Source organism: Lissotriton helveticus, chromosome 2_2, assembly GCF_964261635.1.
Source record: "Lissotriton helveticus chromosome 2_2, aLisHel1.1, whole genome shotgun sequence".
Lineage (NCBI taxonomy): Eukaryota > Metazoa > Chordata > Amphibia > Caudata > Salamandridae > Lissotriton > Lissotriton helveticus.
In genome coordinates this window covers 383,353,954-383,381,124 of record NC_136060.1, presented here as the reverse complement: position 1 = coordinate 383,381,124, position 27,171 = coordinate 383,353,954, and the positions used below count along the sequence as shown (strand labels likewise).

General features: G+C 42.7%; 1 protein-coding gene across 1 annotated transcript in view; it reads right to left on the bottom strand.

Annotated features, from left to right (window-relative positions):
* Positions 1-27,171, bottom strand: part of POLN (DNA polymerase nu) — a 2,689,548-nt gene that overhangs the window by 753,830 nt on the left and 1,908,547 nt on the right. The window contains exon 21 of the mRNA XM_078678603.1: positions 15,897-15,954. Coding sequence (XP_078534729.1) covers positions 15,897-15,954 — 58 coding nt within the window. The remainder of the gene's footprint in view (positions 1-15,896; positions 15,955-27,171) is intronic.

The following is a 27,171-nucleotide window of genomic DNA, read 5'->3' as shown; positions in this document are numbered from 1 at the left end:
AAAAGTAAAAACCTTAAAGATCAATTGGTGAGGGCAGCGTTACCACCTTCAATTGGAAGGAGTGTTACCCTACATGACCATTGGTCACTACCACCCGTTTTGGGCCATTTTAAATGTGGCTCCTGTGTGGTTTGTGACCTGACAATTGAGAGTAAAGAATTTGTGTATAAAAATGTGAAAAATGAACTGCGTACTCTGACGAACTGTAATAGCTCTAATCTCATTTATGCTATTCTGTGTCCATGCAACCTAATATATGTGGGCCAAACAAAACAAAAGATTAAACAACGGATATCCCAGCATCGGAGCCGCATCAGGTGCAAAACTGCAAATGCACCCCTGGTTGAACATTTTGAAAGCAGTGGGCACACTGAAAATGAAATTCGCTGGATGGTCATCACACAAATCCGGATACCACCAAGAGGGGGCGACCTATCACGCCTGCTGAACAGAGAAGAATTAAAATGGATATTAAAGACAGACAGCCTGAATTCGGGCTTGAATCTTCAAGAGGAATGGACTGCGCTAATTTAGACTGATCAGACTCATGACTCCTTTTCAAAACTTTGGAATTAGTACTGTACAACTTATTGTTCCAGAAATGTTCCCTGCAAAATATGGTTTTTGAAATGTCACTGTGCATGGTTATCACCTCACCTAAGATGGTTCTCGCATTTGACACCCCTTGTTTATTTCTATGACCATTCCCTCACGAGCACTGGCCAATCACGTTACACCCGCCCTTTCTTTTACTTCCTGGATTGAGCACAACAGCACGCCAGGGAATACCTCCATGAACGCCGATTCAGGTAAGCTTCATAGTCTGACACTGCCCCTTACTTCGTTAGACAGTGCGAGGGTCGGATTCTAATATGCTTCCTGACTCCTACAGGCTTACCCTGGCGCCGTCCGGTTGCGACTGAGTAACGCGGACCCTGGCAGCCTTTTACTCGGTAAGACTCGCTTTTAGCTTCCTCTTCACTTTATTAGACCCTCAACCGCTTTATGGGAGCCTGACCTCTAACATGTAGTAATTTTTTGGATTATAGAGGCTGGCAGTACCGGACCACCCTGAGCATCGACTCGCATGGGTCCAAGTTTGTACTTCCTCGGTAAGCACGCGCTCCTAGTCATTCCGTCCCCTCACTGCTCTATATAGACACTGCAGCTTCCTAGCACCGGGCTCACTCTGCTCAAACATGCCTGTTCACTACGTATTGCATGGAATATTCGCGTTGATACTCGCCGGTTCACGTCGTACTGCGAGATGGAATAAGATCCTCATTTTCATAGCCAACACCGGTTTTTTCACCTGTAGAAGACAGCGCAATAATTTCACTGTGCATGGAAGGAGTATGTTTTTACACCTTGCACTGAGAGTCACTTCATGAAATTTTAAATGTTACTTGTCCTGGTTTTTAAATATCATTTTTCTTACTCTTTCCCTATTTTTCTTTAGGCAATTTGAGGTTTAGTGCTATAAGGCAAATAATTTGTTTTTGTCCTGATGATGGTTCCAATTATCCTCTAGGGGAACCGAAACGCCGTCGACTTGCTCATGCACCATATACAAACATATTTGATTGTGAAATTAATGTAATGGTGCAACTTGATATTTTCTGTGCAATGAATGTGTAAGCAGAAAAACGTTGTTTTGCCTTTAAACTTTCTCTACCACTTCCTCACCTGTACTTACCCCGCAAGTGTTGGGCACAGGCTTGTGTACCTCACAGGGGCATTGTGGAAGGTATTCTTGTTATATGTTGGATACTTGTTTATTGAGTAAACTTGAGTGACCTCTGTCCGGCTGGACATGTCACTCTAAAATATAGATTGGATTCTCGTCTATATTTATTGTTACTGCATTTTATCCTTGCATGGGACCACTGTTGTTTTACAAAATTGTTCCCCGAGGTCCCGAGCAGACTAATTGGGGTCCCTTGTTGTTAAAAAAAGTCATTTTTCACTCGGCATATCTTCTTCCGTTTCCATCTCCGGCCTCCTTGTGTATCGGCCTCCTGCTATGCTGGGGAATTTTGTAGACTCTCTCATTGAGGCCATTATTCCCTTAGCGGCTGCCTCGTGCAACTTTGTACTTCTTGGGGACTTTAATCTTCATTTTGATGACCCCAATGATGTAGTAGCAAGAGATTTATTGCGCTCGCTTGGTGTACTTGATCTTCATCTCGCTCACTTGGGAGCTACTCATAACAGAGGTCATCAGCTTGATGCTGTTCTTGCAAATACTGTCAACCTGCAAGCCCTCCAGATGTTGGCTCTCCCCTGGACGGATCACCATCTTATTCCGTTCAGTTGGTTGTTGGGGAACCGGAGAGATCCCGCACCTAGACAGCATACTGTGGAACGACTCTGGTCGAAGCTGCCGGTGGACAGTTGGGTGGAAGAGCTAGCTATAACCTGCCCTTATCCTGTAGATGACCCCAACATTGCTGATCAGCATTTGGGCGAATGGCTTACTAACTCTCTTGACTTACTGATTCCTAATAAAAGGAGGCTTATCAGGGAGAGAAGAATCGGTTCTGCCCCCTGGTACACCCCGGAACTTAGGAGTTGCAGAACCTCTTGCAAAAGGCTTGAACGTGCCTGGAGGAGAGAGCAGACGGAAGAAAGCCGGGCTAACTATAAAAGAGAGATGAGGAAATACAAAAGTGCACTGAAGGATGCAAAAAAGAACTTCTTTAGTGATAGGATTGAGAGGGCAAGTAATTCTCCGAGAGAATCGTTTAACATTTTTAAAGAACTTTTGAAAGCCCCGGTCCCGCCAGTTGTGCATGCTAATCCTAAAGACAAATGTGAAGAACTGGCTAGTTTCTTCCATTCAAAAATAGAGAAAATACTATCCTCCCTGCCCGCTACTCCTCAAATCTCTGAGCCGGCTGTTAGTCCAATAAGTTGTCCGACCGAACTTGCTTCCTTTGGCCCCTTCTCGGAAGAGGAGGTTACAAAGGTCCTGTTGGAGATGAAGAGTGGATCTCCGAGTGATCCAGTGCCTATGAAATATCTTAAGCTTGTGGCTAATACTTTGTCAACTCCGCTGACCGACCTTATCAATCTTTCTCTCTCTCATGGCATAGTGCCACAGAGATGGAAAAGGGCAGTGGTAAAAGCCCTATTAAAAAAAACAGGTTTGGATCCCTCCAACTTGACCAACTTTAGGCCAATCTCGCTTCTGCCTGGGTTCTCAAAAATCGCCGAGAAGCTGGTTAACCGTCAGCTCTCCTACCATCTAGAGTCCAACCGCCTGTTGGGAGACTCCCAGACTGGTTTCCGCCCCGGCCAGGGAACGGACACAGCCCTGCTGGCAGTAGTGGAGGAAGCAAGGAGCACTCTTGATACAGGAGGATCAGTGGCAGTGATCCTCCTGGACTTGAGTGCTGCCTTTGACACCGTGAGTCATCAGGTGCTCCTCCAACGCCTGTCAGAGGTAGGTGTCTCAGGGACGGCCCTGAAATGGCTGGGATCTTTTCTCTCCAACCGTTTCTACCAAGTCTGGGAAGGAGCAGAGCAGTCTTCCCTATTACCTCTTCAATGTGGAGTCCCGCAGGGCTCATCGCTGAGCCCTACCTTATTTAATACATATATGACTCCACTTGAAAGAGTGGTAGCCCCTTCAGGAGTGAAGATCATCAGCTATGCTGATGATACTCAGCTGGTGGTGGGCCTCACTCAGCTGGCGGACCAACGCAAGGTGCTACATGACTGCCTGGCCAATGTTTACCGTTGGATGTCCAACTCTGCTTTAAAGCTTAATGGAGGAAAAACTGAGCTGATGCTCCTGGGTAACTCCAGTCCCTCCATTATTGCTAGCTGTTGGCCCCGGTCTCTTGGTGATCCACCATCCCCCAAGAAGGAGATCAAGTCCTTGGGAGTATGGTTGGAGGAAGATCTGTCCTTCAGGACCCACGCCAGGAAGACCGCGGGGGTCTGCTTCGGTCTACTGAAGTCAGCCCAAAAGGTGTTACCACTGCTTCCGGATCCAGCTAAGAAGCTTTTGATACGTGGTTTAATCCTATCGAGGCTCGACTATGGGAATGCCCTGTTTCTCGGCGCCCCCGAAGCGACCTTTAAAACCCTCCAACAGGTGCAAAATGCAGCTGCCAGAGTCTTGATGGAGATTCCTAGAAGGCAGTCTGCCGCCCCGGCCCTCAAAGCGCTTCACTGGCTCCCCGTGAAGGAGCGGGTGAAATTTAAAGCGTTGTGTACGGCCCATAAAATTTTACATGGCAAAGGCCCCCCCATTCTTTTTAATATGGCCCGTCCTTATAAACCCCCACGCCTTCTGCGCTCGGACCAAAAACACCTTCTGCAGTCAGCGAGAGTTAGGAGAGCTCGTACTGGGGGCAGGCGTTTCTCGGTGCAGGTGGCGACTTTGTGGAACTCTCTGCCCCTCAAGATTCGCTCTGAGCCCAAGATCCTACTATTCAGGAAACTTCTTAAAACCTATTTGTTTCCACAGTAGTGATTAATCGAGCCTCTCCTTTTTTTTGGTCTGTCGCGCCGGGATGCCCCCGGGTAAGCTGAGCGCGTTATAAGTTTCATATTATTATTATTATTATTATAACAATCACATCACCAGGCTCGGTCCATTAGGTAGACCAGGAGCAACGTGGCCGGTCCTAGCCGGATACACACCACATCCAGACATCGAAAGAATGTCTGCAGCAGATCTTTTAATACAACTAAAACAATTAATAAAAGTACATAGACAATTAGTCCAATATGTGATGCGGACTTCAACAATCCAACCAGCAATTAAAATTCCACAGCTGACCCCACATCAGGGGAACACAAATAAAATTAGACCACAGAACATACAGTCCTGCCTAGGTAAAGTACCAGCTAAACGGGAACAAATACCATTCTGGTTAGCACAAAAAATCACCCAAATAGAGGCGGTGTTTCCATACACCACCCCGTTAGAAAAACACAGAATTCTGACTATCTGTCTTCCAATGGGAATCGCACCACACGTGGAGGACTGTGACACTTGGGGTACAGTCTTTGCTTCCATTTACACAAAAACGCATGGTGTTCCATCCATCTCGGTAATACCAGAGGTGCTAAAACAAATTCAAGATGAATACGGTCCAGAACCCGCTTTAACTCTCGGTATGAAATTACTAAAAGACTTCAAGCAGGTCTCGGCAATACTATCAGCCAACATAAAGGGAGAAGCAGCAAACGTGGCGATCCGCCAAAGGTTAAAAGAGACAGAAATAGCAGACCAACCAGCTGAAATTGCCAGAATTATAGAAAAATCCTATGAGGAACTAGGTAAAGATAGTTTAGGTGGAACACCAGTAAAACCACAACTGATTGAAAGTCCTGAAAAAGTATTTTTTTTAAATAATTTAACAACACAAAAAAAGAGCTGGGATGGAAACAAACAATCCAATCCTAAAGAAAAGAAATTCCAGTCCAGAGGAAGGTCTCCTCGGCGGAGAGAAAGATCCCCGAACCAAGGACGCAGGTCTCCCCAAAATGAGCCCTCTGGGAAAAAATACAATCTTAGAAATAGGGATAACATAAAGAAGCCTGATAGATATCAAGAAATTGATACACGTCCCTCTCAATCTTTTCAGACTTCCTCGCAGAAATCGGAAAGAAGAGGACGATCAGAACACAGGGAAGAGCACGTCAAGTCCAAAGACAAGGAACCTGCTCATCTAAATAAGAAATTACAATTTCCAAAAAAAGAAGGTAGCCAGTATTAAAGTAATCAACAATGCCGAGAATACTGAGGACACAACTGAAAAACGGAGAATGGGCTCAGACAATGCTAGACAGCGCAGCAGAAGTGAGCATAGCTCGCAAAGTCCTTATGAATCATCTGGAGACAGTGGACACGAATGAATACCTTCAAGTGGAAACTGTAGACACCAGAGTTAGCAAACCTCACAAAATATATGAAATAACTTTACGTATAGAAGGGGATAAGACTAGAAAAATAAGGGGCCTATTTTGGGATAATCTCTCCAAGGGCTATGACATCCTTCTAGCTGAAAAAGACTGGCCACCAGAGTTTGTCAGGGAGTGCCCACATGGCGAAGAAATAATTATGCCTGCCTTCTCAAATAATATTCCAATCCATAAAAAATACACACTTGCTAGAAAATGGGCAGTAGCTCAAGCTCCTGCTTTATATAAAAATCATGTAGGATGGGATGAGGACTCTCCTCCTCACAAAATCCAATTAAAATCACAACCTACTGCACAGAGACAGTATCCAATCAAGCAAGAAGCTAAAAAACAGGTAAAAGAAATCCTAGATCAACTAGAATACCAGGGGGTGATTGAAACTTGCACCTCACAAATGAACAACCCTTTGTTTCCGGTCTCCAAACCAGACAATTCATATCGTCTAGTTTTGGATTACAGACACCTTAACTCATGTTGCAAAACTTTTGCAGTGCAAAACTCGCATAGTGCTGCACTAATGAATAACATAGTGCGCAAAAAATATAAAACAACATTAGACATCTCTAATGGATTCTTTTGTCAAAATATAGCACCAGAGAGCAGATACTTGTCCGCGTTCTCAATAAATGGCGCTCAAAAACAATTCTGTCGGTTACCCCAGGGGTACAAGAACAGCCCAGGATTATTCTCAGCGAGAGTAACAGAGTTACTACAAACCTATGATGACGAAGCGTTATCTTATGTCGACGACATATACCTAACAGATGATGACTTGGATACTCACTTGAAGAGAGTGAACACCATAATACTTGGGTTCGCAGCAGAGGGTTACAAATTCAACTTTAAAAAATCTAGAATTGCCCATCTAACAGTCCTGTTCTTAGGATATGAATTATCAAGTGAAGGTAAAAGCCTGGCTGACAATTTCCTAGAGAAATGTGCCGTACTCCAAGCACCTAGAACACTAAAAAACCTACAGTCAATTCTAGGCTTCCTAAATTTCGGAAGAACATACATTGCAAATTACGCAAAAAGGGTCAAACCCCTTTATGATCTAATAAAACCAGATTTTAAAAGAACCAATTGGACTCAAATACACACAGAAATTCTGAGATCCTTACAAACAGACATATTAATTAAAACAAAATTACAAACACGTGATAACACACGCAATCTTGTGATTCGAGTCATCCCAGGAAGATGCAGATTCACATACCTGACCTCTAATGAGGGAGAAAAGGTACCAATTGCATTCAAATCACACTTGTACACTAAAGCTGAAATGAAATTTAGCCCAACGGAAAAAATTCTTACTGCAACACAGACAGCTATAGCAAAAGAACGAGCCCTGGCACAAGGTAAATGAATAATAATCGTGACACCAATACCAGCCCTAGAGGCGGTAACAAAGGCAAGCATTCCGAATGCTAAAGCACTACATCCAAGGTGGATACAATGGGCTAATTCTCTTGCTGCAACAGACGTGGTATATGAATTTGATCCCAACTTAAAAACACAAGAATTTCTCCAATACGAATTCGAATGTCCTCCGCCGACCGAAATTCTGCCTCTAGAACATTACGGCTGTATAATATATACAGACGGATCAGCACAACCCGCAGTGGGGGGTAAGCAAGCTTACAGTGCTGCGTGCGCGATTGTTAAAGGTCGCTGGCACGAAGGGAAATTTAAACCAGCGGTCACTAAAATGCAATCTCTAGGAGATTGTACAGCTCAGCTGAACTACTGGCATTCAAGATGGCGCTTGAAAATACAGATCGAGAATTCCCCGCACTCATAGTGTGCGATTCGTATTATTGCGTTCAGTCTTACAATGAATACTTGCAGATCTGGCTTCAGAATGGTTTTAAGGATGCAAAAGGAGGCACAATTAAGCATAAAATGCTCTGGGAACAAGTAGTTCTTTTACAGAAAGAACTACCAAAGACTCACGTGATACATACGTCATCAACGTGATGGCGTTCACGTTGCAGGGAATTCATTGGCTGATGAGGCCGCGAAGGCAGCTGTGCAAACGGCTTCCGTAGCTGCCATCACACGGTCAAAAACAAAAATAGACAGCGATATATTACAAGCTGTCAGCGCTACAGAAAAAGATTCGATAGAAACACTCCCGAAAGGCTTTCCAGTGAAGTACTCATACATAACTGATGCAAACAATGTTCCGTTTGCTCGAATCCCTGGAGTGGGGGATAGGGCAATTCCAAACATGGAACATAGGTTTGGACTCATCATAGCGGCACACAAAGGGCTTGCTTCTGAACATGCTGGGGTCTCAGCCACAGTATCGTTATTAAAACAGAGATACTGGTGGCCACAAATGAGAAGACAAACACGGAACTATGTTCTAGAATGTGAAATATGTCAAAAAATGAAAGTATCAACAGTGAGACGACCAGCGCAGATGCCCCTTCTAATCTCGGATAAACCATTAGCCTGTGTTTACCTGGACCACTGTGGTCCCTTACAAAGGGATGGTAACTATAAATATATTTTGGTTGCAGTGGATTCATGCACGAGATTCATATGGATGTGGCCCCAGCGATCGGCTGACGCCAGAACTGTTATAAAAGATTTGCGAGTCTTTATCGGCACATACGCAATTGGCATGCTGCATTCTGACCAGGGTCCTGCTTTTAGCTCTAGAGCTTATAAGGAGGCCATGACCAGCATGGGCATTGCATTGCGGTATTCTTGTCCATTTCATCCTGAGGGTAACGGAATTGTAGAAAGAAAAAACCGTGACATAGAGCAATCTATAACAGCGAAGGTATTAGGTTCAGGAGCTGGGTGGGTCAAACATCTAATAAGTGTCCAACGTAGTCTAAACAACCTGCCAAGAAATTCTCTGAAGGGATTCAGTCCGTACGAATTGTTGTTTGGGACTAGGATGATGGTCTTAGATCTTGACAGTCAGACTTCAGTGGTGAAAGAAAAAAGCTTTGATATCAAAGATCGTTTGGCTATTTTGCAGGACTTAAACGAAACAAGAAAAGACCTGAGCAACATAAAGTTGAAACACCAGCCAACAACCACTGACGAAAAACCACCTGTCCCAGCAAGACCTGTCTGGATTCCAAAAGTCGGGGATCTAGTCAGAGAAAAGATCGCGGTAAAGAAGGAATTTGGGCCTTCTTACAGAAAAGCAGTTCCTGTCTTGTCTATCAACGGGACAAGATCAGTAGTACTACCGCCCCTTGCTGGTAAAAAGGAGAACAGAGTTGTATCAATCGACCTGGTAAAACCACAATCATGTGGCCGATAACAAACAGTAGGCCAAGTGGACTCCCGATAAGTAGTAGAACACCAAGGTTTGCTACAAATACAGAGGTCCTAACTAAGAGGCTAATCACATTCGAAACGCCTACAGAACAACAACAAGGACTATGCAACGATGCATTGGTACTCAGACCTCTAAAAACCCAAATAAAAACATTTAGTAGAGACACACCAACCTACAATGAAGTAACAAATGAATATGCTGAAGCTGCAAGAAACTGTAATCCTGAAGCAATTGGAACAATAGACAGAACGGCATCCGGCTACTTCATCAACTTCGATGATTCTTCTGAAGATCTAAGTGAATCAAAGGAACGGACATCAACAAAAACCTTTAAAGATAAAGCTAGGGAACTTTTGAAACAACTGAAAGAAACCTATCTGATTTCTCCATGGATTGAATTTTGGGTGGCCTTTGGTGTATTTATCCTCATACTTTGGCTCATCATGGTACTATGCTTGGGACGCTTCATTGAGGGAAAATATACTAAAATGGACACAGCAAGCCAGAAAATCAACTTGATCCTCAAGCCACACACGTCTTCACACGTCGAGAAAAGAGAACTTTCTTCAGTCAACTTCACAGCCAATCCTATACCGGGTGGGGTAGCATGGGACAATACTGACTATGAAATTTATGGTCCGGTCGAAATCCGGAAATATCCACACCAAATCAAGATCTCGTTGAATGACTTTGTAAAACCAAGCTCATTTGCTGATGATTGGGACTTTGAAAGCATTAATGATATGATGTCTGACCTAGTGATGTCTGCTAAATTTACCAAACATGATTATTTGCAGGGTTCATCTAATTATGATAGTATGTACTGTTACAACCACTATGGTAACCATTTTCTACATAAATCGGCACAACCTAGAAATGTTTTAAATTATAATCAATGGGAACATTGTGCAACCCCTCCAAAAGGAAGCTCAAGGACCTTTTATGACAAATATTCATATTTTTCAGGGTTCAACACAAGTAATGCTGAAACATTTTATTTCAAATTGTCAAATAAGACAGGAACAAAAACTATGCTTACAAACACGAAATTGATATATTCGGACTCGTTTTTTGAACAAATGAATACATTTGGTTTTGATTATTGGGACAAAAATGTTGAAGTAAAAAGTGTTTGGGGTACAAAAGAATGGCAAGTACAAGGTATAGAATCATTGTTTAGAGCCTGCATGATCCCGGAACAAATTGTATTTTTGAATGACACTATTCAACAAACTACCTGTCTTGGCCTAGCCAAAATCAAAGACTTAAATAAACCGTCTATCCCAAAGCCAACAATGAACAGCAATAGCTCTACAGATGAAGAGATAGACGCAAACTATGTATTAAACCAAAACAGAACACATCCTGATTGGAAACAATGGTTAATCTGGCCCACAGATACTAATAACTGTCAAGACAGATTCCTGAACAAAACACAGGGGTTCACATTGACCAGGCCAGACCCTAGATATTCCCAAAGACAACACCAAGGGATAATCACAACCTACAGTGTGGGCAAACTATGCCTTCAATGGCTACAAACTTCCACACTGACAGAAATTAAGCAACACCTAACTTTACTTACTGATGGTGCTGACTTGCGTGATTTCATTATGGGACCGCGCAAACAGCGTCAAAAACGCTTCATAGCAGCCTCTATATATGCAGCTTACAACGAGGTCTGGAAGATAACTCAAATTGAGACAACAGAAAGTATACGGGAAATTGACCATATTAATTTGGAAAAATCACTTTCTGTAGTGGACAATGGGTTAATGACTCTGTCCTCCAGAATCTTTTCATTGGACAGCATTGTGTCTTCAGCAATCGACATAATATCGCAAGACTTACTGTTGTTACAACACGGTCAGTCTCAATTGCGTTCTATTATACAGCTTGGCTGGACGTTACAAAATCTGCGTTCAGGCTATGTGCCTTGGCGTTTAATCAACACAACGTCACTATTCAATATCTTTAACCTTACTGATAAACAAATCAGTATGGCACAGAAGGGTGCTGATTATACAATCCTGAGCATTGAGAAACTCGAGAGATTACCATTGACAATGTCAGAACGACCTGTCATTGAATGGATAATACATGGGATAATTAATATTCCAATATCTACTTTCAGGTTTCAATACTGCCAAAAATATATACAGGCTGGCATGTACGAAAAATTAGGAAAAGGGTACATTAAGTCAACATGGAACTTGCCCTATTCACATGCATGTGTCAGTAATAAAGGACAGAAAGTGTTTCTTAGTGGCAATAATTGTGCAATGTCACTAAGCGGTACACTTCTGTGTAATGGAATTAGTTTGCATGGAGCCTGTGAAGGGAACTCGAACAACCTTTCATGTCGCCAGCTAGGCACACCTGCAACACAGATAGAACCATTCTTTAAAAGACTCTATAACGGGAGTTACATTCTAATTGTGGATCGCAGATGTTGTAGTTTACTGCCAGGGGTTCCTTATTTCATAAGTACGACTGCGAAGGTCATGTGCTGTGGACGCTTATTGTTCCCCAGCTCCTTTCCAGACAGGGAGGCAAGGACATGGTCCAACTTGAAAATTACTTCTATTCGAATTGATACTTTAAGCAGAATGAAAACAGTGCTTCTTCAGACGCCGACCAGGCTCACGTCATCAAAAGAAACGTATGATCTCCTAGTCGCAAGGACGACTGCAGAGATTCACTCATTGTTATCAACTAATTCCCCATACATTTCGCAGAAATCCTGAATGAAATCTTAAATATTTCTGATACCAGTGGAGTCTCAAATATATTTAAGACAGTGTTTTCAGGGGCATTAACACCATTCAAAGCCATACTGGGTATTTTTCCAGACTTTGTCCATTCGATTTTTGGCGGACTTCCCCTCATTTTGGGACTAATTGCAGGAATCCTATTCTTGATCCTGTTATTACGCTATGGCAAACCGAGTCACAGACAAAACACCTGCGACAAGGGAAGAAACAATCCGAGCCATTGGATACCGGGACCGGATATCAAAAATCCTGGGACTATCCCGGCTTAGAGACCTAAACATGACTTGGTTTCTTTCATTTCGACCAATGTGGCATCGATGTGTTTTACCTGTATTAAGGTGCATGCTGTGCGGAGAAGAATGCGTGTTGGACACCTGTCTGACGCTACAATCGGATGCGCCAATGGATGCAGAAACATTGTTGGGTCCGGTAACGGCTCATGCACTGTGCTGCCCTCAACGGCTGCCAATCCTGATGACGGCATTCGTGGAAACTTCACCACTACGATTGAGGGGTAGTGAAGTTCAAGATGAAAGCAGCATCGATCAGGTACGACCTTCTGTCAGCAATACTAATCAAAACGTCAATGGAGACAATCATGCACATGAATGCATGGTTACGTCTTTTTCCGAGTTAGTGGAACTTTCACAGGAAGCTGTTGACAGCTTTTTCGACAGTCTCAATGATATGATGTTCTCTCCAGAGCAGAAATAACGACTTTTGAGCAAGCTAGCACACAGCGTTCCCAACACCCTGAATTTGGCCTTCAACTTTAATAATAAAGTAGCATGAACAATTTTCCCTCCAGTTCACGGACAGCAATTTTTCAGCAGCCCCAAAATATTTTTACAATTTTTCGGGACACTTATCTTCTGCTTAAAGTAGAAACTATTCTTAGAGAACTACATTTCTATTTTTAGTAAATTCATAGACATTAGCTGCTCACTGGTATGTTCATAAATATTTTGATCTGTGATGAAGTGGTCTCGAACTTTTTCTTCTGTATTAAGAGCCATTTCATGCGTAAATTCTCATATTCGATTAATACTAATGTATACATATGCGTGATTAATTTAGCATTGTTCTACAGCTTGAGTGCATATAGTACATGTGACTATTTTGTTTTCGTATATTACATAATTTCAAAATGCATTATATGTATTTTGGGGTGGTAAGGTATACACGATGCTCTACAGTATGTTTTACTATGCCTAGATTCGTAAATATGGCCATAGTTAGCGTGGAGTGGGTGTGATGTATTTCTATAGGTTCTGTATCGATCCCCCTGTTCCTGACCCTGTTCTGGTTAACCAACTAACTAGCAGCCATCCCATGATGCAGAAACCGTTATCTGATTAAGCCACACTACGGCACAGGAACGCGTTATCTGATTAGGTCATAACGCTTGCCATCTAATTAGGCAAGCAATGTTCCTCCAGCCCCTGATAAGGCATACGGAGTTCTCAAAACAAATCAAACCTATGACAACCTGGGAAAATCCCTGCGGCCATTGTTTTGATTTCACCGAGAACTTCAGTAAAAGAATGTGCTAACGACCAGTTCGTATGACATCCTTATTGACGTATCTATGTCCATCCTTACGTCAATCTCGGCACCTTACAGGTATAAATATTACCGATATTGCCTTAAGCAAACACACGCGGTGGTGACGAGATCGGAGCAGCGAGACTTGCCGAAGAGGCCAGCACAGAGCGGACCCCGCTGGCGCTGCCCCGCCTTCCTGACGCGCTGAGAACGAGACGCTGCTTTCTCCTGCCGAGAAATCCAGCTCCGGCGCTTCCAAGCAGCCCTTGCAGGCAGCCTGGAATATCGAGACCAAAGACGAGAGATACCATCCCTCAACCATCCTAGACCTCAGGTACAGAACTGAATAACCCCCTGCAGAGAATTCTTGAGTCAGTCACTTGGCAAAACAAACTTAACTTAAACTGCTACTTTCTATTCCCGCCCACGTATTAGGCTTAGGTCAGGTACACCGGGGTAGGCGTAGTTAGAAGCACCAGTTGAGTACGATTAGTCAAATGTATATCTGTATGTATCTATTTTAGCCATTTTAAACCACCATATGGCTTAGAAACCATATAAATGTTTTTACAGTATTATTTTATACTTCTGCTTTTATTGTATGCACTTTACTTAACCATAAGTATTGCAATAATATCGATTCATTTCTCTTGTACGAGAAAAGAGACTGATCAATAAATAACATCTTTTATTGAACACGCCCGTCTCTTCCTTTTCTCTACAAACTGGTGAAACTAAGAATGCACGTACTGACTGAGTAAAATAAGTTGTCTTTTGTTTTCACACGACTCTAGAGATACACTCTTGATTAGGGGAGAGCAAAGTTGTCATGTTCTATGGTTGTCAGAAACTAAATCCCTTCTTGTCTATCCAGGGAGGTTCAACTCCTCCTTGCCTATTCGAGAAAGTTTCTAGTGAACTCTGAGCTAGCTGGCAAACCCAAAACTTTAAGTCTAATATCGACAGTAGAAGACCTAGTTAACGTCTGGTCTAGGTCTATACTATTGGAGGTATTATTCCAATGCGCAGAGCCTATCGGGATAATAGGAACTACACTACAGTGTCTAAGATTTGTATGTGCAGGGTTGGGCGGGTAGCTATAGCCATGCCTCCTCCCCTCTTGCCTGTTCTGTCCAGTCTCACTCCCGTATATTCAGCAGGGAAGGCGATAGCTAGGGAGAGAGATGAATGTATATGTAGCTATGTCTCTGTAAAAAAGCAGATGTCTGATTTCCGATCATCTAGCAGATCCCAGACCTCGGTAGCATGTTTAGAGATAGATCTGGCGTTGATATACAGGCCTTGAAAGGTAGCACCTTGCCCCATTTCATTTTGATTTCCTTCCCTAAGAATCTGGCAATATGCTGCTCAACGGGGAGCAGACGTTCTCCCAAGACGGCTGTTGCTGGGGATGGATGGCAGACCACGTGGGGGGCTGTTTTTCAGATTCAAGATCCGGTGCCAGAAGACCTGCTGCGTGACTGTGCACTCTACAACAACCTTTTAACATACTATACCATATTCTTACCCCATAATACAACTGAAAGTTACCAAATCTCTGCTGCCAACAGTCTATGTTGAAATTCTCTCATCACGACCCATAAACAGAATGCAAACATGTATCTACATGAGTTCAGATTTACAACGTATTGAAAAAAATGCATAGGAAACGCAAGTTTATGTAAATGAGATTCAATATAATAAATGCATTGTAGCTGTAAGTCTATGTAAATGATTCATTGTAAAGGTAACATACCAGTTGCAGGCACTGTAGGAACAGTGTAGGTCAGTGGTGTAATGTTGCCTTAAAATAGCTGTCCCCATGCATGTTGAGAGGCCTCGGCCTAATTTCAGACTGTACTACAATGGTACAGTGGGCAAGTGGGCAAATGCAATGAAAGGAATGTCTTATTAGTAGGCATTCTAGTTCTCTGCTTTCTTCTAATAGTTTCCTTACTCATCTTCAACTTTTAAGCGAAAGCCATAAAACAGCTAGCAGAGAGCAGAGCCATTGCCCTGCTCTGAATTAACCAGTTTGGTGTTTCTTTTCCTCACTGCATCTAACTTTGAAACCAAAAGCAGCTGTGACTTTTGCTTGCCCGTTAGGTAGACATGATCGAGAATATACTACTCAGTTCCCTGATTGTCTGGTCTCATCTCTGTATCACGCTTGCTTTAATTTATATATCATGGAGAACACATCAAAACATGGAGCGTGACTCCTGTTGCCGAGCTTAAATACCCATTATGGATTTACTGTGGTTAGCATGCAACTATTAAAATTAAATACATTACTATACGATTGAAAACACATTAAAATGGTGAAACTCTACCTTTTACATACTGCTGTTTGGCAATTTGAACTGGCAGTTTGGGGACACCTTGGATATTCTAAAAATTAAAATACAACCATACATTCATTAAGTATTACCACTTCAAATATGCAAGTTCAAATAAAGTCAACTATGAAAACACCTGAACAACTGGAAAAAATGACAAAACTGATTAGGTGCCCAAGGATCTCCATAACACAGGTGAAATACTTATTGTTAAGAAGTTACATACTGTGAGAAATTGGGTTATTGGTTGATGGGGGTGAAACCCTACTCAAGCAACAACCACAAACCCTTTTCGGGGTGAACCTAAAAAAGTCACAAAATTTACCTGTGCTTACCCCTCAGGCAGCTTGGCACAAAGCAGTCACACTTAATTTGGGGCAATGTGTAAAATGTGTTTGCAGCACTTAAACAGTAATAAAGTGAAAACAAAACAGAAGAAAAGTCATACATGGCTTTGAAGAAAGAGAGTAAAATCGAATAAATTATTTGACACCAAAACAACACAAATCCAATCAGTAAAACCACCAATATGCAATTTCAAGAATAGCGCTAAAAGCACAATGCATCCTTTGCAGTTATCTGGCCGTGCAAGACTGGGTGAAAGTCACAAGTTCAGCCTGACCCCAATGGAGCACGGACCCGATACAGGGACCATGTCAGCCTAGAAGAAAGAGCTACTTTCTCGCAGTCCAGAGTTTAGTTTGCTGTGGAGGAGGCCTCGAGGAGCAGGGTCAGTGTTTCAGATGGTTGTCACTCTAGCACGAAGAGCAAGCCGGGCATCGCGGATGGTCGTCGCTGTAGGGCGAAGGTCCTATCAGGCATTGTGAACAGTCATTGCTGGAGCTCTGCGTTGGCAGTCACTGCGGAAGGATGTATGACGTTATAACGCATACTTTTACTCCGCAGACCATTACAACGCGACTTTTACTCCGCATACCGTTACAACGCATAGCGCCTTGGGGCGCTGGATAGTGGTAAGTATAATTTACTATTCTAACTCCAGTCCCCGTGGACCCTAGGGAAGGTGTTGGATAGTAAATTATACTTATTCCCTATCCTAGAGCGCCCCCCAGCGCAATGCGTTGTAATGGTATGCGGAGTAATGGTCGCGTTGTAATGGGTCTGCGGAGTAAAAGATCCGTTGTAACGGGTGTATACCCTGCGGGGTGTCAGTGCTTTAGCGCAAAGTGCAGATCTTGCAGTCCTAGTCCTCACTGGTTGTCGCTTTAGCGCGAAGAGTCAGGTCCACCGGAGCTTCGCTGATGGTCGCCATGAGCGGTGAGATCTTGTTCAAACGGGCCAGTTTGCAGTTGCAAAGAGCCCACACTTCAGGATTTCTCCTTCTTCAGAGGAGGAGTGCAAAGTGATGCCTACCATGGGCTCAGGACTGGGAAGACTCCACTTGGGGATAAGGGACTCAGGACTGGTCTCAGACAGGTCCAGTTGCTGGTCAATTTGCAGCAGGTCAACTAGGCAGTTGCAGGGAGGCCTCTGGAGCTTGTTATCACCCTGTGTCTCGAACAGGAGGCCAGTCAGCTGACTCTTGGAGTCACTTCAGGTAGCCTGGGATGAAAAGAGTAGGTCCAGTCTTCCTTCTCTGACAGTAAGGCGGCCCTCAGGCAGCTGGGCAGTCCTTCTTCTGTAATATCCATAGGTCCAGGCTGTACTCAAGAGATGGTCTGAGGGTCCAATATTTATACTTGGTGCCAGCTTTGAAGTAGGAGAAACTTCTAGACCCACCCCACATCGGGTTCTGAAATTTCCTTCCTCCCTGTCCTGGTCCCAGGATGTCTGGGATGACAACCCCTATTTAAGTGCAAGTGTGGCAGGTGGCAGCTCCACCTCCACCTGTCTTGTCAGAATGGCTTAGTATGCCAACACCCAGTCCCAGTTTGTAACACTGTCTGGGAGGAATGCACAAAGGACAACTGGCAACTATACCTAGTCACGTGACCCAGGACACAGGCTGCAGTCACCAATTGGTCAGGACAAGAAAATGCCAACTTTCTAAAAGTGTCATTTTCAGAATTGTGACTTAAAATTCGACTTTACCATTGACCAAGTTACTTACCTTTGGTAACGCCTTATCTGGTAGAGACAATATCTAGCCTCAGATTACTTACCTTTGAATTTCCGAGGAGTCAGACTGGATCCAGAAGAAGTTTTGAGCAGTACCCATGTGCGCCAGTAGGTGTCATCGACCAGCTCTGCGTCTGTTGTCGGCGTTGTCTGCTCAGGAATGATGACACAGTACCTATGTAAGTGTCACCCAGGCATGCTGACGTCAGAAACTTTTTCACAACTTTCAACACCAGAAGCGCAGATATAATCTCTAGCAGATAAGACATTAGCGAAGGTAAGTAACTTTTTCATGTGATAAGAGACTTTTAGCCACAGATTCCTTACCTTCAAATAGATATCCAAGTAATATCATCACCGTAGGAAGGTCTGCAGAAATGTAATCTAAGAAGTCCTGCAGGACCCAACAGGTGAAATACCCATCCCTGTGGACGTGACTGTCCAGACAATAAAGTTTAGCAAAGATGTGTTGGAATGTTCACTTTGATGCCTTACAGATATCCAGGACCGGAATTCCGCTTGCTAACGCAGTAGTCACAGCTTTAGCTCTGGTGGAATGAGCTTGTAAGCTTTCAGGGTGCTGCTTTATTGCCATTGTGTAGCAGACCTTGATGCAGAGTATGGCTCATTGAGAGATGGTGTGCTTCTGCACTCCGTGACCATTCTTTGAGGCATAATACAAGGAGAAGGGGGGAACATATGTACAAGGCCCTTCAGAAATCTATTTACAATAGAGGACTTAAATAAAAAGGGGCAGTCAGGCAGCCACAAGAAGGCAGAAATAAAACCCTTCAGAGTACCCAAAGCAGAGCCATGCTGGGCATGGTGAGAATAAAAAGCAAAATATCAGAGAGGGAAGCAGAAAGCGGGCCAATGGCTTTTTTGTACAATATGATACAAATTGTTTCCAACGGCAGGCATATACCACCTTTGTGGAGGGACGCTTGTCTGCCATAATAACATTGGGAGGGGATGTGGTGAAACAGCCAGAGCTGCCGACTTTGGAGCTGGAGATCCAGGTTGAAGTCTCTGCGTCGGCTCAACATCCTGTGGTTCGGGGCCAATTACTTAATGTCCCCGAGCCTATGGACAGCGCTTAGATACCCTCATGGGTGACTAGGCATGCTCTACAAAACGAGTATTATTTAATATTGCAGACTTTGGAAGGAAGGTTGAAAGCTATCAACTGCCACCACTCAATCTCCATGCAAGAAGGCAGAGTGTTGACAGGTTCAGGTGGACGACCCTTTCCTGCTGCTACAACAGAAGATCCTCCTCAAGGAGCAGCTGATCGGAGGATCAATGGCCATGCTCAGTAGCTTGTGATAACAGACTCTCCATGCTCAGTCCAGAGCCACAAGGATGACTTGGGCCCAGAAGTTCCTGATGTTCTTGAGAACCGTGGGCAGGAGTGGTATGCGCAGAAAGGCATATAGGGGGCCTGACCTCCACTTGAGATAAAGAGTGTCCCCAAGTGAGTGACACCCTGGAAACTACAAACTGCTGACATTGCGCGTTTTCAGCAGAGGCAAACAGATTTAACCAATGCTCTCCCCATTGCTGAAAGAGACGTTTCGCCACCTCCAGTTGGAGATGCCATTCGTAATCCACTAGGCATCAGCAGCTCAGTTTGTCCGCCCTGGCGTTCAGGGAACCTGCCAGGTGTTGAACCACCAGGGAAATTCCCTGCTGTTCCAGCTATGTGCCAGGGTCCACACCCCACCTGCTCTGTTTGTTGTAGTACCACATGGCAGAGGTGTTGTCTGTGAACATTTGTACCAGCCTTCATTGATGAAGGGTAAAAAAGGCCTTCAATGCTAATCAGATAGCTTAGAGCTTGAACAGGTTGATGTGGAGTCCATGATTCTGCCAGAGACCAGTCCTCTGATCTCCACCTCTCCTAGATGGCCGCCTCATCCTAGCAGTGATGCACCTGTCATTATTATGAGATCTTGTTGGGAAAGGGAGAGGGGTCTGCCTCCGAACCAATCGTGATTTGTCAGTCAGCACTGCAAATCCTTCGCAGTCTTCCCTTTTATATTACCCTGATGCTGCATTCACTAGTACTTTAGTTCCCACTACAGAACCTACATATGCCATCTGGTATGTATGATTAGCATGATGCAGGGGCCCATGAGGCCTAGGAGCTTCAGAGTCAGTCTCGCAAAAATCCAGGACAGAGGCTGAATATCCTGGACTAGCCACTCTGGAGGATAAGCCAGAAACTGCAGTGTCCAGAACAGCTTTGATGAAAGGAAGCGCCAGAGAGGGAGTCACTTTGTGTGTGACTTTGGCATGTTGATAGTGAACCCTAGTGAATGCAAGAGGCCTGCTGTAGCCTGCAGGTGGGAGATGACAGTCTGGGGCGAGCCTGACTTCAAAATTCAGTTGTCAAGATAGGGGACGACTGACGCACCTTATCTCTTTAGAGCTGCAACCACTGCCAACACTTTTGTGAACACTGGAAGGAAGCTGGTAAGGCCAAAATGGAGCACAGTGAACTGAAAGTGCTTGTGGCCTACCATGAACCACAGATAAAGCTGGTTGGCAGGCAGAAAGGGGATATGGAAATAAGCGTCCTGCAAGTCCAACCCTACCATCTAGTCTTCTGGATCTAGGGCAGACAAGATCTGAACTAGCGTGAGCATCTTGAATTTCTCCTTTTTGAGGATGATGTTGAGGGCTCGGAGGTCTAGGATGGGATGAAGGCCCCAAGATTAGTCATGACAGCCACTGGTCAAGGATCTCATTCGCTCTCCGCACCACCATAGCATAAGAAGCTCACTCCTTCGTAGCCAATGTAGGGGACAAAACATTCTGGATCGGGAGAGGTATCCAGTCCACTGGCATCACACAGTTCCTCACACCAGACCATTTGGGGCTCCTATGGCTGTCATTCTAGAGCGTGCAGTGACCCCTCTCAGTCCCCCCAGAGGCCTCGCCCATGGGAATAGGGCTCAGGATCCGATCTAGGACCCGAATCCTGACAGAATCGGAAAAGTAGTTGAGCGACGCCCATCCGGCTCCGTGTTTGATTCCGGGATGATAATGGGACTAGCGGCGGTGGCGCCAGGAGAGTTGGTATCGAGGAAAGTTGAAGTTGTACAACCGACGCCAATCTGGATCCATTATCGGATGCACGGGGCACCACAGGAGCTGGGGCCAGAGCCCCACCCTCGACCCCACAGGCACTGTCATTTCTTAAGCAAGGAGCTGTGTTAAGGCTCCAGAGGAATTTTAACTTATTAATTGAATTTGTGTTGTTTTAAACCAAAATTGCACTTTACTTAAAATCCTTACCTCTTACGGCTGACACCAGACGATCCCGCAAGTCAGAGCGTGTCTGCCATTTTGGGGTTAACGCTCTAGTTGTTTGCTCCCACTTCACTACAAATGAGCACGCTGACGCGACCGCGCATTGCTGTCTTTTCTTAAGCAAGGAGCTGTGTTAAGGCTCCAGGGGAATTTAAAATTGTTAATTGAATTTGTGTTGTTTTAAACCAAAATCGCACTTTACTCAAAATCCTTCCCTCTTACGGCTGACACTAGACGATCCTGCAAGTCAGAGTGGGGCCGCCATTTGGGGTTAATTCTCTGGTTTTAGGCTCCCACTTCTCTACAAATGAGTATGCTGATGCGACCACGCAGCACTGTCATTTCTTAAGCAAGGAGTTGTGTTAAGGCTCTAAGGGAATTTTAAATTGTTAATTGAATTTCTTTTGTTTTAAACCAAAATTGCACTTTACTTAAAATCCTTACCTCTTACAGCTGACACCAGACGATCCCGCAAGTCAGAGCGGGCCCCCATTTTGGAGTTAACGCTCTGGTTGTTTGTTCCCACTTCACTACAAATGAGCATGCTGACGCGCCCGCACAGTGCTGTCCTTTCTTGAGCAAGGAGCTGTGTTGAGGCTCCAGGGGAATTTTAAATTGTTAACTGAATTTGTGTTGTTTTAAACCTAAATTGCACTTTAATCAAAATACTTACCTCTTACGGCTGACACCAGACGATCACGTAAGTCAGAGCGGAGCCGCCATTTTGGGGTTAACGCTCTAGTTGTTTGCTCACACTTCATAAAAAATGATCATGCTCACACCATCGCGCAGCGGGCGTGCCACTGGCTCACCAAAGGCAAGCCCGTCTGAGGCCGTCCGTGAACGGAATGCGCCAGAATCCCTGGTCAAAGTTCTACTAAGAACTACTCAAAAGAGGCACTGCTTAACATTGGAGCTAAAAGTAGGCAAAATAATTGCAAACCTATAAATTCTCAGACAGATTTCTCAATACAAAATTGCCCTACATGCAAGTTTACTACATGAATGAATCCTATCAGTGCTCTGAATAACAAAGCCAGGGCTTCCAACCTGCCTGCTGCACGCAGGTGTGAGTTAAAGGACTACGTTCTGACATGCGTCCTACTCAATATCAGATCACTTCCTAAACATAAATACGAAAGTTCTGACTTTCTTGATCAATACAAGCCAGACATTACTTTCCTTACAGAGACCTGGACTAACAGCTCCTCTGGGCCGGATCTGAATACGGCCATACCAAAAGGATACAACCTGTTAAAAATAGACAGAGTAGGACAACGAGGCGGTGGGATTGCAATTGCATTCCGCTCTAATATTAAGGCCACATTCGCAGCTATCCCCCACTCTGAAGGAAGAAGCTGTCGTGTTTACACTCAAATGTAACAATACAACATCATTTAACGGGATGCTAATTTACCGCCCACCTGGTCCTAGGAATCCTCTCATTTCCTCCATACATACTGATCCAGCGGCCTATAGGAAATATGCCATAAGCAATGCTACCCAACTCTATAAGCTACTTCATAAAATACTACTCTAACTCATGGACCCATTAATCAGACATGACATATTTTGACCTACTGAATCAGGTGATCAAATTAAACCTATATACACCTTATTTACAAATTATATACAAACTATATACAACCGCGGTAAATGATGACATCATTTGAACAAATCCTAACTATTTAAATGACCACCATGGCGATGGCATCTAGCTAATAGTAACCTGCGCTTCTGAATAACCAAGACCAGCTTGTTTTCAAAAGTAAGATTTTATTAACTAATTTTAGATTATTCAAAATATAGTTTTATAAATGCAATTTTATTAGAATTATAGCAAGCATGTTTGAAAAGTGTCATAAGAAAAATACAGTTTTAAGCAAGAAATTATAAGTTTAGCATTTCTAAAATCCTAAGTCCCTAGCTAAGCTTAAATGAATGAAAAAGTAAAGTTCTTTGAGGATTCTTACGTGCTCCACGCAAAGTCCAGCAGCACGACACCCTCATCGGAAAGTCAGAAAGCAGCAGCCAGCCCATCCCCAGGGCATGGACTTTTTATACCTTTCTATGCTAGCTAATCTAAGTATAGGAAAATTTTCTGCAAAAGTCGATGTCTCATTGGTCCGAGAGTGACAAGTGACATGTCACCTACATTTCAAAACTTCCATTCGGTCATATTCTTTGGGACCATTGTCTTTCTTGTACGTGTTCCAAAGCTTCCTTGATTTGCAACAAATTTGAGCAAAAGTTCTCACTGACTCTATTTCACTTCCTCGGATGCCAAGTTAACAAATGTTCTTTCTATCGGTTTCTGACCTTGGCTACGTCCGACAGAATAATGACAACACTTCATCTTTGTTCAGTGAATGTGATTTTGACGGAAACTTTTTTCAACATGGACATCTCGTGCTCCTTGCAGAATTAAATTAATCTTTTAGCAAACTCGAGCAAACTAGGCCCAAAAGCAGGCAACTTATTTTTCTAGTATAAAACAAACACAAGAAAAGTATTAATGTAAGAAATATTATTTATTCTGTTTCCACCCTTCGTTTACTAATTAATTAACCCTCCCAATTAGTCTAATGTTACCTAAGACAAAGCAAACAAATAAAGCAGCATTTTATATCTACCAGTCTTCATGAATCCATGAAACCTTATGTGCACCTAGAATAGTAGAAATGACACCACATAGACAAGGAAAGCAAAATAAGCACATGCTTTTTTTAAATCTGCTGTAGTTAGTAATGACAGAAACGAAAACGACAAAATTAATTTATTATCTTTGCACGAACAAAAGATGCAACAATTATGCACGTTTATGAGCACACATGTTAATGTCCCCGTGTGTAAAGTTTAATCTAGGTTGTATTAGCATAACACATCACAAATCATTATTATTATTATTTATGTTATGGAAATGTGCCTTCACGAGTTTAAACAGATTTCTGTTTTCTATCTCGCTCCATCAACTCCCTCATCTGGTGATTAACAAATCACCACACCACCACCCAAAATTTGGAAATTTAGACTTTCTGGAAAATGATTCAAATTCATCTGTGTCAGTATTTCTAAAAATCTGTTTCTGCAAAATCCTTGCAATTGTCATAACGTGCTCTGTGTAATTCTTGTAACTCAATCTCCCTTTCCTCATCTTTTTTGATTTTATAAATTCTTTTCTTTTCCTTCATTTGTTTCTTTTTCTTATGCAACAAACAACCAATTTTTGTCAAAATGAAAATGAATATTATCACAATCAAAGGTGCCAAAATCTTGCCAAGAACTGAACTTCCAATGTCATGGAACCAATTTTTGATTGATTGGAATCTTTTTGAAAGTCTTTCTGTAAAATCTTCTTCTTCTAATGGAATTATCTCTGAATGCATCTCTGTGATGTTCTTAATGTACATCTCAATGTTCTTACTTTCATCAGGGATATATGTGCAACAATGTTGCACATGTAAAATGCCACAGACTCCTCCCTCTTTTGCCAGGAGTATGTCTAAAGCAAGGCGATCTTGAATCACCATGGATCTGATTGCAATAACCTCAACATTCACTAATTGGAAACCATCAGCTGTATCTGTTGACAATCTGTCAACAATTGTGGACAATTTTCTGATTCTTCCTGCGTTCAGGGTTATACCTACAAAAGGTATCACTGCTTGAAAAATATCTCCCAAAACCTCTGTGAAAGTTTCTCTTTTAACCCTATTTACATAATTGTGAATTTTGAACAATCCTTCCGAATCTCTGTCAACATGAAACATTTTAGGAAAAACAATCCCAACATAACAAGTTCCATACCAATGATCAGGAAGGTTGTAGTAAGCCTTGTCACCACAAACAAAATAAATCCCAGGAAAAATTGGATCCTTTCCACCTTTGAATCCCCAACCTCCCATGATCTGATATGTATCTTCACAATTACTTGCACCCACAAAGTAGTTATCAAAAAGTGTATTGTCTCTCCTAATGCAAAGCTTACCACTAATTGGTTTGTCTATGTGAATTGCAACATTATCAAGCATTTTGCCATTAAGCTTCTCGTCCTCTTTCTGCCAGAACCTGGATTTAGTCTGCTTGACTATTTCATTTCTCTTGTAAATTGCTCTCCTTTCTTCAACCAGGTTCAAAAACTTCTTTCCTTCTGCACTTAGTTTGCAGGTTAAATTGTTCTTGTAAGCATACTCATAGGTGAGTTCATTAGTAACAAAGAAAAATTCCCTAATCTGTTTGGCTTTCTTATGCTTATTCAAAGCACCCTCAATTTTTAAATTTGCGAAAATCTCGTCAAAATCTGAATAATAGTATTCTAAGCGTCCAGTCTGATAGAACAAGCTAGCTAACACACTGCATGTCACACCATATGTAAGAGGAAGCATATTGTATGTTACTCCCTCAGAAACAGAAGCAGGTAATTTAACGCAGACATAACAATCTTTTGCATCCATTACCTTGACATATTCACTCAAAAGCTTTGTGAATGTATTGCTTGAAAAATCACTAATAGATTTGTCCTGATGAATGTTAGGTTGATGATCAATAACTTTGCCAGTTGCACTATGTTTGTTTTGACTAACTGAAGCTTTACTTGTCATGTTGACTTTGTGAAAATCTTTGTTAATCTCAAATGGAATAATAACAGCTAAAACTAACCAGAGCAGAATTAAAATGAGCAGACACACCAGAGTCATCTTACAGCATCTCTTAAAAATGGAACATCTTGAAGTACTTTGTTCCATGACGTAAGGCATCTTTGGTTAGTTTTGCCTTAAAAGGAAAAATAAAATTAAAACTATTTTAAAATGATTAAATTGATTAATTATTAATTATTTACACCCCCCTTTTTAAAATATATATATATATTTTTTCTTTTTTTTTTTCAAACCCTAACAGTATTTCTTCGACCTTATGTCACAAGCAAGTTTTCTTCAACTAAACAACTTTTCTTCAACCTTGTGTCACCTAACAAGATTTCTTCAGCCTTATGCCAAAAATTAAAAACCCAAAAAATCCAATTAAAAACTCTGTACTTCAATCATTGTCACTAATTTCTTCAATTTCTTCTTCTTCTTGACTACTATCGTAAATGTCAATGACAGGTGGAATTACTAGATAAGTCCACTCAGGGGATTTATATTTCTGATTTGGCCTTATAATCCTCTTTCCTTTTCTTGTCACTACTTCAATTTTTCTCCCGATTCCAACTTCCTTTTCAGAATCCTTTTGGCTACTGATTTCTTCCACTTGCTCCTTCGGTTTTTTGATCAACCTGACTCTCAATCTTCCACCAGGCCAAAAATCTGTTTTCCTCACGAATCTTTTCTTTGGTTCTGAAGCACTTGTCTCAGACTTCCAAGATCTTTTCTTTGGACTTCTACTTTCACCATCCACATCACTTTCTTCAGTATCACAGTCTGAAACTTCAATTATTGACTCAGGAACTTCTCTATTCGGCAGTTTCACTCCTTCAGGAACTATACTTTGTCTTCCATCACTGGTACTCGGTAATTCGTCTTCCTCCTCCTCTTCAATTACCTCCAACTTCCCAGATTCTGGATTTCCGTTCCTTACTTCAGAGCTTAACTTTTGCTTTTCGATACTCTCCTGGTCAGAAATTTCTTTTGGTTCAGCCTCTCTGTCCTCAATGGAACTTACTCCATTAGTCTTCTTTACTGAATCTTCAGTCGTTTTTCCTTCTAATAGATTCTCTTCTTCTCCAGAATCTATTTCAATTATCTCAGAGCCTTTTCTTGTCAATTCTTCATTCACAGGCACAGGTTCCAGATGTCGATCTTCAGTCTCTGGATTTGTTTCACCTTCTACTTCTGAATCAGAATCTTCTGTAGTATCACTTTCTGCATCAGAACTC